Raw genomic sequence first — 12,775 nt, 5'->3', positions numbered from 1 at the left:
TACCTTCCAAATTTCAGGAAAATGATGGAAGTTTTGTTTGTTGCTGTGCAAAGTAGTGCAGCAGCTAGAGCACTTACTAAATGGACCACATTGCAAACATCTTATAACAGCTGGACTTCCACATACATAACACTCTGCTTCATCTGAAATAGCTTGTTTATTAACCATTGTTATGTAAATTCTACTTCTCAGCTCAGCCCATTTTTGAGACAGTCTTTCTTTACGTATGGTATGAGATGAAAGCTCTTGTGCAGCACCAGTACCATCAACTTCAGACATGCTGTCAAATTGTGCTTGTCCATTGTCAACATCATAATTATTACTCGTATTACTGTGTTGATAAGAGTCAGGTCGGTTGTTGACAATAATGACCTGCTTAACAATCCTGCATCTTTTACGGTTAAGTGGCGCAATGAAATTCAAAGGGACCTTATTCTGTCTTCTTTTCATCATGCCACTATATCACCTAAGTAATACAGTAAAACAGCTTCAGCAAAACCTGTGTGATAACATTGTTCACACTTTATATGTTGTTGTCCCTGAACTATTTTCTGTATGACACCCCCCCACAACTCCGGAAATGATTTTGCTATGAAGCGGAATATAAATGCATGCTGCCGATTGGTATACACAGTACTGCCCAAGCATAACACTGCATGCATTTGCTCGTGCACACATGAGGTATATGATTTGCTAATTAAGGGGAGTGGCTGCTGTTTCAGGTGTGAGTATATATTCACCATTCAATACTCAAGACAAATATGACACGAAATGGCAACCATGCCCTTCAATTGACTTTTTTTTAACTTGCAAGCTATCTTAAGTGTGCGAGCAAATGCAGCATAGTGCAATGGCAGTAATGTACCTAAATACAGTAGATGTAAGAACACCAAATCCTACAGGAAACATATTCTACCCCTCTTGCTATCAGGGCCATGTATGTAGCAGGAGTGCAGGACCCCACATTGCTCACACTACAGATGAATTTAATTTGACAGAAGACCATCACATACAACAACGGGCCGTTTCCCATAATTTGACTTTGCAGGGTATTGTCATTAAATCTTCTTGGGGGCTAAAATGCGTAATTTGATAGGAATGGGCATTTAACCTATGCAATGAATTTTCCCACAGATGGCTTTGGCAGTGGAATACTAAATTCTCTGGTTAGTAATGCACTTTTCTTTGTATTGCCTCATCCACCAGAGGTGGAGCTATGCAGGGGTAATTAACACAAAGCCTGTGCCCACTATGTAGCATTTAACAAATTCCCAATAGCCTCTAAATATAATTTTGTTGCCACTCTATACCACATCAAATTGCCTCATTGCAACAATGTAATTTACATAAAATATTTTGGTGCTTCATAAAAGCACAGCAAAACACCATTAAAGTTTTCTGATGGTCTGCCTCAAGAGATTAACGGATATCAACTTCACCATGGTCAAACAATCATGTTACCAGTAGGACGATAGCGTAAATAGCCTAGTTTCATAGACCTCCCCATGTAATTGGTGCACAAGGTTATGATGTATTGGTATAATATGTTGTCAGAAATAGACAAGCTATGCCACCATCAATACTAACTGGCAAGTGATAACTTGAATGCAGTAGTTTGGTTTTCTCTGCTTCTAAGGTCAAATAATAATGTAAATACACACTCCAGCTACACAAATGCCACACAGTTTTGCCACATGTTTAGATCAGTTAAACACCACACTGCCCTCTTGTTCAGGAACGTAACTTGAAACCTTGTCAGTTTCTGCATTTTACACTGTGAAAGTCTTTAAATAAATAAATACTTTGGTGGGGCATTTGATGTTTGGCTGTGACAAATCCCCGCTACACTAAAGCTCCATACATAGTATATGCTACAATTTTCAAACACACAGCTTTAATATGTAACATCGTTAAATAAGCTTTAGAGCCTGGTGTCCTACAGACTTTCAGCACTTTGTGCTGTAAAACCTTAATTGTGATAGGTGCATAATATTGTCAATTTTTGCCTTAATTACGGCATTCAACAAACAGACAAGCTAGCCGCACGCTAGGTGACGAAGAGCGTATTATTGCTCTTAAACTACCCAACTACAGAGGCCTACACTCATGCACTGACAGCAGCAAGGCAGTATATTTTTGTGCTTTCATCTTTTACCAGTTCATAGGCACTGGAGGGTGACACAGAATAAGGAAGAACCTAACACAGCTACTGTAGTAAGTATTCTGTACCTTTATCACTAGAGTATACAGGCTACACGAGATTTATCGGCACAAGACACAACAAGCTAGATGAACTGAATCCGCTCGACTGGATCCTTGTGAACCACATCCTGTAACAGGTGTAAGCTATTTCGATGTGCTTGGTGAATTCTAAACTTGGATTTCTAAATTGTAAATAACCGTATTATATGATGGGCTGTTTCCCATATTATGGCATAAAACGTACGGTATATATTCCGTATAATTTGTGTGAAGCGGGTGTACTTTCAGCTGTATCGTTACGATTATTAAGTTTGTATGGTCTTTTCAATTTAGCTCTAACCAATTTCTTAGCTAGGCTGGGGTTGGACTTGTAGGTCAGTTGAGGTCTTTGATTGATATATTCCTGTACTTCTTTTAGATCTGAATGTGAGGAAGACTAGTGTTTACGGACTATCCTGAACACTGGTGGCTCTAGGACAATATCTGGTGACGAAGGTAGGTTTCTCATTCGTCACTTGTGTTCCACTGGGTACCTCCTTGGCACTCAGTCTCTCCTCTCTAGAGGAGAATTTGACCTATTATTGCCAGCAAGCGAGGCCAGCTCATGTCTCATTGTATGGAATGTATCCTCCATACGTTTGTTCAGCAGCCTGTTGGAAGGCCAGTCTGTTTGTGTTCGCCTCTGGCTGTCCTTGTATTGGGGAGTCAGCTGGGGCGTACCTTCAACTTGTTTTCTTTTTTTTCTTGTTATTCTTTTGTCTGTGGTGTTGTACGAATAGTTTACCACACTTAATTTTGGTTTTCTGTATGAAATTACCAAGATCATTCATTAATTCTCTAGCACTGCTCTCTGGAGTTGTCAGGATGAAGGACATCCCTTGGACAGGAGCAGTGTCTGTTCCCTGCTCAGAGGTTTACCCATGAGATTGACCACATTCTCCTCTGCACACCAGAAGGAGTCAGGTCTGACACATCTGTGTGCAATGTGTGGATGTTTGTCTCTTATTTTTTTAGATTTTCTATTCCTCCTCTGTATGCCGTGGTCGCCCGCAGCAGTGGGGAGGGGGATAACACTTCTGTGATGTTGCTATAGTTCAGAATCTGTTCCATGAAGGCATCCGAGGATACCGACTGGTGCTGAGTGAATGTTTTGTGCTCCTCCTGAAGTGGAGCAGGCTCATCAGGTTGGTACAGATGTCTGATGTAGTTGGTGAAAGTGTTTAGTGAGGCAATTAATAGCCTCTTGATTGTTTGATTGTTATGTGTGATTATGGTTCCAATATTTTGGCATGTTTGTTTGATGTGGTAATTTATAGAGTCTAAATGACACTTGTATTTATTGCCATAGTGTTGATTGATACAGTCCAGCAGAGCTGAGACCGCCGGTTCAAGATTAATAGTTGAAATGTCCACCCCCAGGCGCCCTATAGGCTGGAGATGGATTTGCCAGTTGTAACTGAGTACACTGTTATATGATTGATAGTAATTTTCAATCATGTTATGTAAACACTTCAGTTTTGTATGAAGAGTTGTACACATTTTATTAAGTTCTATTCTGATGAAGGGGTCGTGCTTGATTTCTCAAGCACTGTCCGGAAGGTGCCCGTTGTCGTTCACTCTGGACGGCTGGACAGTCAGTGTACCAGTCTTGGTCTCCACTGGTAGGGATGCCACCATTGGTGGTTTACCCTTACTGTCTCTGCTCGGCCATGTGTAAGTGTCGACTGGGCCATGAGCAGATGGACCCACCTTGCCATGGTGAGCTGTTTGTGTGGTGTCCTGCTCATGTGGTTGCTTTGTACCTAAAGGGAAAGTAAAAGAGTTGACAATTCTACTCACTCTTACAGGCTCAACCGCGACCGGTTTCGCCAGTGTTGGCTCATCAGGCAGCTTGGCGTTTCTGCCCGCCTCGGTGAGAACTGGGGTTTCAACCTGTGACCCTATTAATCCCTTTAATATGTGTCTTTACCCTGAAAATCCCTTGTGTTTACCTGTGATATTCTCTCAATAATGTATGCAACTACGCCTGTATTTGTATAGTTTGCTCTTGTATATAAGCCTTATATAATTATTGTAGATAAATACTGCAAAAGGCATGGTATAACAGTACTTATATATAAGCAAAGAATAGTATACGTGACCAAATTTGCAAAAAGGCATGCATGTTCCATTTACCAACTTTTACCTCAATTTGTAACTTTAACTTGGATAATAGAATTGACTGGAATTTTGGCAGTGCTTAGCACCAACATAGTTTAATATATGCTCATCATATTATTATTTTGAACACTAAGTTATGGTCCTCCAAGCTCATAGAATTTATGACTGGATCTGCAAAAGGAGTCTTAAAGCCTTCCCAGTTGCATGTAATTCGCAATCTATAACTTGAATTGTGAGCATGATACCAGCCTAAACTTTGGTCACTTTACACTCTTAATGTAGCACTATTTCTGGATGTAATTGTAAGACAATAAGTTAAACACATGATGAGTGATGACTTGTTAAACAATATAATTTAGTATGTTATTATCAAGTTTTGGTATATAATACTGGTATTCCAATACAGTTACTCCATCTGTACATCCTGACAGCACTTTTTAAAACTTCTCCAACGATCTTGCAGCTGTTTGTCAGATTTCTTGATATTATGTCTTGATATTATTTCTCTGCATGCTGCCAATGATGGAGTGTTGGAAACTGTTAGTGGCCACTCTGCCAATAGTAAGTCATCCTCTTCTTTAGTAAAGTATTGCTTTTTTTTGTCAGTTTTACTATATGATTATGCATTGTGGCTGCTTTTGTTGCCTGCCGTATGTGGTGAGTGAGACATGTGTTCATTCAGTGATTGGTAATCCTTTGGATTGAGCTCCTCATATCTAACTGTTGATATAACTTTACGATGCAAGCAAGCTATTGGCGTTTTAACATTGAATTGTTTAGCTACATGAGCTATCTTCTCACTGATTTTGCAGAATTCATTTCCGGTGTAAGTTAGAAAAAATCTTGTACTGTATTGTGAAGCATGCACCCACACTCTCACATTGTTTAGGTACCCGATCATCAGTTTTTCTACCTCACTACTAATGACAATATGTGCTGGTCCCAGCATGGCTGTTTTGTGTTCCATAACTGCTATTAAAATCTGCTTAGTTCCTGTTTCTATTCTCTGTTCAAACTCTTCAACTGTCATATAGTGAACAACACCTGGACGTTGTGCATTAGAGAAAATCACATTTGCTGCCGGAAAGGTTATTATTGTAAGATGCTCGAAACTGGTGATTTCTGAGGATTCAGCTTTGGCTAATATTTCTCTTACACTGACATTGATTGTAGGGCTGTCCAGGAATTCATTTGGATTGTGAGTAACTCTTACTTGTGAAATTACATTTTGTTTTCTTCTCTGTTTTGCTATGTCCTTGTGTAGATATTTACCTCACTTAACTAAAAGGTTTGAAATCAGCTGACACCTACTAAACAATTCTTGGTTAACTTTAAGGTTGTTTTCCCTAGCCTCAGTGTACTCAATAGCTTGACGCAGTCTTCTTAGCTTCTCAGAAACAGTGCTTGCTGTAAATTGTTTGTTGTGTTGCATATGGTTAATGTAGTTGTAAAGATTGCTGGAATCAAGCAGAATATTATAATATGTGCTGGTTGATGAGTGGCTTGTTTGTTCAAAAAATGATGAAATATCTGCTGCAATTGATTTTGCTACATCATAAGATTTATTGCCACCAGATAAGCTCTGTAGGTAATCGATGAATCCATCTATTTCGAAGACAGATGGTGATAATGTCTGTATTTCTCCTCCATTACCCTACAAGATGATAATATACCATGTTAAAGGTGTGTAAATCTGTTGTGCAATAATGCATGATGCAGTGACAAGCACTTACACAACAGTCAGATTCACTTGCAGAATCAAGGATACGTGCATGGCAAACTGGTTTGCGGTAAGGTATTTCAGGTGGTGATTCAACAGCTGCATTCTTGATGAATTACATAGATATATACACTGAATCTATATTATGTACATTTACCATATCACTTCTTCTGTCAATTGTAGTGTTGTGAATGCTGATATCATTTGCCAACTGCAGTTGAGGCACTTTAATAAAGTATGAATATGTATACAATTATGTTGACATATTTTTACTAACAATGGTTGCACGTTGGTGTTTGTCATTGCATAATTCCAAGTTTCTTCTTTTCTATATGAAAATAATATGTAGCTACTCACATGGATTGGTTTTGGAGCTTACTCTTTTGGCTTTCTGCTGCAGTTTTTTTCATTTTGCTTTACTTTTAATGTGGTGTACTTGAATCAAGTGGTTGGAAAGCTTTTTTAAGTTGGACTACAGTAGCTAATCTTTTTTTAGGACTATCTTATCTCGTACGTTACACTCGTATTCAATTCTGTGCTTTACTATAATAAGGGAATAGAAAGCTAGCTATAGTGATGCGTGCCGCGGCATGACGTGTATCAAAGATATGTGGTAATATTATGTTGCTATGACGGCTCTGGTGATTGCAGGCTGTAGAAGCAAACCATAATCATCCGTGCAGCTAATATATTGGGGGGGATATAATACCAGTGTTGGATTGTTCGTGTATTTTTGCATTCAGCATCTTAATAACTTTGTGTGCAGCTGAACAAAGCGGCCCATTATGTTGGAGAGCACGCCGCATACCTTTTATTAATTTTCTCTTATTAGAGGAAGGAACCTTACAGGTGCAGCAGTTGCGAGTCGTGTGACGGATAGGTCAACTGAGGTATTAATGATGTTGATGAAAGAGTCGTAATAACTTGACTGTTTCTTTTTTCAGGTGGTTGCGTGTGCGGGTCGTGTGTGCCAATCATTCGATCTGGCTTCACAGAAGTTTTGAAGTCGCGTGACCGCTACTGAAGGTATTACGTGACGTGATAAGTTAAAGAAGTATATTAACCACAAAGTCTTATCCAGTAAGGGGTTACTGAACCGAAAGGTTTTATTTTTGCGGATGACACATAAAGGGCACACATAGTAGTTGCAGTATTCGACTTTAGGTCACATTCTAGTAGTTACCCCAGGCATTTATATTAGGGCGTGCAACAGGTAGTATTACCATTAGGGTTCAGCTTTGCTTTCTTTTTCACCTTTATGTTAAATTCTTCTTTCTATATACAGCTTATTTCTTAGGGTTACCTAAGGTGCTGAACTAGAGATGAGACATATAAGATAAGTCACTTAATTTGTATGCATAGAGTGGTTGTACAAATAATTACATTAGACGCGCTTAAAAAACGTTTGGCAAGAATCCATTGCCACAATGCATGAAAAATGCGTATTCGATTCTACTGCCTCAATACAAGTACGGATAACTTAGATTCTACAGTGTTACATTCACCTATTATAAGGTATTAATATACTAGAAGGATGAGAGCGTAGCTGATCTGGTTTCTGAAATTACAATGAAATTCCGCTTTTTGCTAGATGCTCACAAAGCCTGATGCCTATTCACGTTTATCAATGTGTTAAAAAAGTTTTTCTGAAACAATTGTAAAGAAAGAAAGCAGTTTAGCCTCGCCATTTCAACTTAGTGTGGACCTGTTTCAAAAATGCGTGGGCGAATAAACACTATTTTTTGCTGCGTAGCCACAAAGTAGACCGGCTATGCTCTCACTACCCAGTATGTTAGTACCTGATAACAGATGATTATCAACACCGATGTAGTTAGGCTAGTCATTCTACAACAACAGGAAAATGAAACACGCAATTTTCCCAGCACCTGGCTGTACAAATGTCACACGTTTCAGTTGAACGCCACACCTGTGATGTCACATGCAACCGCTCTATACTGATATACTGACTGACTGACCATTCAAAAATTGTTTAGTAGGTATCAACTAACAAACCTTTTGGTAGTTGTGACTCGTAAAAAGGATATTGTAGATTAACAGCTCCACAGAAAGGCTTGGAAAGTGCATCAAAATAAAATTTCAAAACAAACCACAATCTGTACATAAGTAGGTCAGTAGTGCATGATATTAAATCATAGCTAATTTCAAACCTTTTAGTAGTTGTAACTAGCGTAAGCGATCGATTGTCGACCAGCATCCGCTTACCTTCGGCGGTGCCCGTACTATACCAGGCGCACTACGATTTATTAGTTTTACAATACCTTTAGTACAAGCATAGTCTCTGCCTGTACTTAAACAACAGTTTCTATGTGACAAAAAGTAGTGACAAGCGATTTCCTTTCTCTCCATTTGTTTCCATTTTCGACCACGGATATATTAAGTCGACCGCTATACATTTTCCAATATCTCAATGTCGACCACCCTGGTTTTCCCCTTTGCCATAGTAATTACATGTACGGAGTTTTACTATTATTCATACTATGGTGTTCTATAAATAGTAAGGTGTAAGTCCATATATAGTGTTACTAAAAATAGTGTTGTGTTAATATTGTATTCTAGAGTTTTCGGGAGTCAGCTGTTGTGTGAACGCGAAGGAGACCTTCGCCTTCGTTCAGATGATCTTTCATCGCCAGATTAACGCAGCTACTATGAATTAAGTAAGTGCAATAGTCGCTATAACCACTTCCTTTAATTTTAGGCTCCCCACAGCGTGATTCCCGGCCTTGTTAAGCTTCCTGTATCCTATTTCCATTCAGATTGTCACAACCGCAGCACATGTTGACATTAATTAAGCAGTATTTCTTGACCATCTCTGCCGAAAAGGTGACTGGTTTAGCCGGATTAAATGGGCAAACACTTGTAGTGCGGAAGCCAGTAGCAGTACCCACTGTGCTTGTAGAGTCAGTAGCAGTACCCACGGTGCTTGTAGAGTCAGTAGCAGTACCCACGGTGCTTGTAGAGTCAGTAGCAGTACCCACGGTGCTTGTAGAGCGAGTAGCAGTACCCACGGTGCTTGTAGAGTCAGTAGCAGTACCCACGGTGCTTGTAGAGCGAGTAGCAGTACCCACGGTGCTTGTAGAGTCAGTAGCAGTACCCACGGTGCTTGCAGAGCCAGTAGCAGTACTCACGGTGCTTGTAGAGTCAGTAGCAGTACCCACGGCGCTTGTAGAGCCAGTAGCAGTACCCACGGTCACAATATCAGCATCCAAAATCTCTACAGCACCAAAGTAAACATGTACCTACATAATCACACAGAATGCAAAGTTGTACTAACCAGGAGGGAGATGGTCAGGATGATACATCCGTATCCACTGCACATAAGCTGGATCTGTATAGATGTTGTACCCATTCTCAAATCGTCTTTCAAATTTCTTGACCGTCTCCGCCGAAAAGGTGACTGGTTTAGCCGGACTCTTACTGGTAGTAGACTCGTCTGTTTCTTTCTGCTTGGGAAATTTGCTCAAGATTGCATCTGGGTTAAATGGGCAAACACCAGTGGTGCGGAAACCTGATGAAAAGTTATTAATGGTCATACTCTTGGACCATGCTTCTGAAAACAAAGACGAAAAGTGAAACTTAGTAATGACCCGACTAGGATTAGTAAATAAATATCTGCGACACACATCAACCCAATGGGTCTTCAGTGGCTTAAAACAAGTGGTGTCAAGTGGTTGACTGTCGGCAGTGGTGTGGGGAGGAAGACAAAATATTATGACATCTTCCTCAGCAGCTCTTTTGACCAAGTCTAGAGTGTAATGAGATGAGTGGCCATCGAGTAACAATAATAAAGGTCTACTGGATACAGCATGCTTCAGAAAATGCTCTGAAAACCACTCTCTAAAAAGCTCTTGGTCCATCCATCCCGATGGTGACATTCCATAAAGAGTAGCAGGGACCTCTCCTTTAGCTAAGGCACTGTTGAAATGCTTTCCTGAAAACACTACCATTGGAGGTATGGTTTGCCCTGCAGCGTTGGCACAGGCAAGGATTGTTGTTTGAGTCTTAGTTCCTGATGTGCACTGTCTCACCTTCTTTGTGCCTTTGGCTGCAACAATTCTCGGCAGTTTGTACTCCAAGGGTATGCCAGACTCATCACAATTATAAATCTGAGCTGGTTTGTCTTTCAGGCCGTGCTTAGTTAGTGTTTCATCGAGAAGATCAAAGTACGACTCAAAAACTGTACGGTTGCTCATCTGGTCATGCACCAAAGGAAAAGAATCACCCTTACGGAGTTTGATTTCTGGCCATCTTTTACAGAACTTTACCCACCAACCCTGGGTAACTCCATTTTCCAGTTTAATGCCCTTCTTCTCCACCATAGCATGAACAATACCCAACACCTCCTTTCTGGTTTTTCTGTACCCCATCTTCGCACAATTCAACAAAAATTCAACCAGCTCCTGTTCTTCCTCTCGGCTCAAGTACGGTTTCGCTCCCATATTGGTGCCATGAATAACTCGCCCGGACAACCTGTCTTTCAATGTTGTCGGTGGTATTTTGTAATCTCGTGCTGCCTCATTAATGCCAAGAATGCCAGACTGTACGGCATTCAATGCGCGTACCATACCATCATCAGTCCATTGTCGTAGCTTCGATGGCCTTTTACTGGCCGGTTTTTGTACATTATTCAGGCGTCTTTCTCTTCGCTTCTTCTTCTTCCTCTTACGCGCCATAGCCTTTTTAATACGCGCTAATTCAAGAGCAGTAAATTTACGGATAACTTCAAGTCATTTCTGTGGTCGACTTTGTAAACACCTGTGGTCGACATAAGATACCGGTCGACATTCGGTCGCTTACGCTACAACATCTACTAAAGTAAGTATTTTGGCAGAGATGGATAGATATTCTATACACACATACCGTTTGTGTGGTGTGTCGACAAATTCTTGCTTCTTGTATCTCCACTTACCTTTTACGATCTTTTTGTAACTGCTTGTCTATGAAAGAATGGCTATTGCTGAATAGTGCAAGGATAAAATAAAATCAAACTATCTCTTAGTCTTAACAGACATTATTATGCACTGTCCTGGGTAGCAGAGCACATAGATCCACTCAAAGCGACTATGTGTGCTGTTCCTAGCTTGCTGTTGCATTAATAACAGTCTGTTGTAGTAAGTTACAGCTCCACAGAAAGAAATGTCTTAGACCTTCAAATATCGACTTCAAATTAACTTCAGAATTTTGTAACCTGGCACATCTGATGTAACCATTTAACCATTTAAGCTATACACCATGGTACGTAGCAGCCTACGTACTAAACTACATACTTTCAAATTAAACTAGGACATGCCATTGCTAGCTTCTCCAGGTCCCCTGAATGAAATTCTCATTCTAAGTCCAATATAAGCTATATAACTTTCAATTTCTCTGTGTTGTATAGTTTTAATTCCACTCACAGCTCCTAGCCTCCTAGAAATGTAGCACATTTTCACTACACGACAAGACAAATCTATGAACTTTCAATTTCTCTATATGCTGCATGTGTTGTATAGTTTTACTCAATTTCTGTGTCTAACTCAGTTCCAGTTGGTAGACTAAGAAAATTACGATTTGCCCTACATCAATGAAATTTGTGTGAATTTTATATATGAAAACTTACTAATCTTTTATCTCCCTGGCTTCCATGATCAAGTAAATCACTCATTTTCACTACAATACAGTTTAATATGGTAAGCCATATACGAAAAGCTACAGGTATTGCGAAAGATAAAATACTGTACAGGGTCAGTCAGTGTCACATAGTGGCCATAATGGAAAGAGTTCCATCCCTTGTATAAACTCACAGCTACGCAAATGATAAAATTTCTGTTCTATTTTCCAACTTCTAGCACGGAATAGATTTCTGGTAGGAAACTTCTGCTCCAGTCTATTCCTTAAATTGTCATCCACATTGTGTTTACCAAGGAAAATGTGCAGTGTCAGCAGTCCAGTTGAGTCATAACAAGACTGGTAATCCCATCAGTAGATATTATCAAATGAAATAACATGATAAGTTAATTTGCAATACTAGCTAAACTGAACTTTTAATTTCTCTCTATGGTGCATGTTTGTATAGTTTTACTCAATTCCTGTACATACAATGCACTCTTCATGGACTTACCAGTGTCCTCCTTTGTTTCCCATTCATCTTTGCTGACAGCGAAAAGTGTCAACTTGGTGGTGAAATTCAAGCAATATTAAAGAAATTGGAAAACGAGCAGTCATAAATTATTTCTAATAGAACATCGTAACAGAATTGGGGGTTTCACTTCGTAACAAAATTGTCTATATTTTTCATAGTGGCTATTTTGGTTGCAGAGATGCTTTTCAAATTCATACTGCTGTGTAATGAGTTTGTATATAGTTTTACAACAGTGCTACATCTTTAGGCTCAATCATTTTCTGATGTGTTGTTGGTGTTGGTGTATAGACTAGTAGTCCCCATCAGCCCTTTTGACCAATGTCCATTATTCCCAAAATTGTTCCAATAATGCTGCATTAGACTTTGGCTTCAAGTGTAATACTACTTCTCTTTTCCTTTATTAGAATACTATATATAATTGTGTGATGAGTATTCTGACCATTATATTAGAGTACTATGAGTGTGTTTAATGGACGTGTGCAAATTTTGGAACTACTGAAGCTTTCTATTTTTAAATAATGCCCACATAGTGCCAGATTCTTACTACCATATTG

General features: G+C 39.5%; 1 protein-coding gene across 1 annotated transcript; it reads right to left on the bottom strand.

Annotated features, from left to right (window-relative positions):
• Positions 1-9,369: 9,369 nt before the first annotated feature.
• Positions 9,370-10,773, bottom strand: LOC136245892 (uncharacterized). The gene has a single exon (XM_066037347.1). The coding sequence runs from the start codon at positions 10,771-10,773 to the stop codon at positions 9,370-9,372; it is 1,404 nt and encodes a 467-aa protein (XP_065893419.1).
• Positions 10,774-12,775: the final 2,002 nt, after the last annotated feature.

The sequence above is a fragment of the Dysidea avara genome, chromosome 15 (genome assembly GCF_963678975.1).
Source record: "Dysidea avara chromosome 15, odDysAvar1.4, whole genome shotgun sequence".
NCBI classification, from domain to species: Eukaryota; Metazoa; Porifera; class Demospongiae; order Dictyoceratida; family Dysideidae; genus Dysidea; species Dysidea avara.
Note: the sequence above shows the minus strand (reverse complement) of the source record. Positions and strands in the feature narration are given on the sequence as shown.

Bases quoted from the DNA above. Each gene is read 5' to 3' on its own strand.
- LOC136245892 (XM_066037347.1), bottom strand. From the start codon at position 10,773: ATGGCGCGTAAGAGGAAGAAGAAGAAGCGAAGAGAAAGACGCCTGAAT.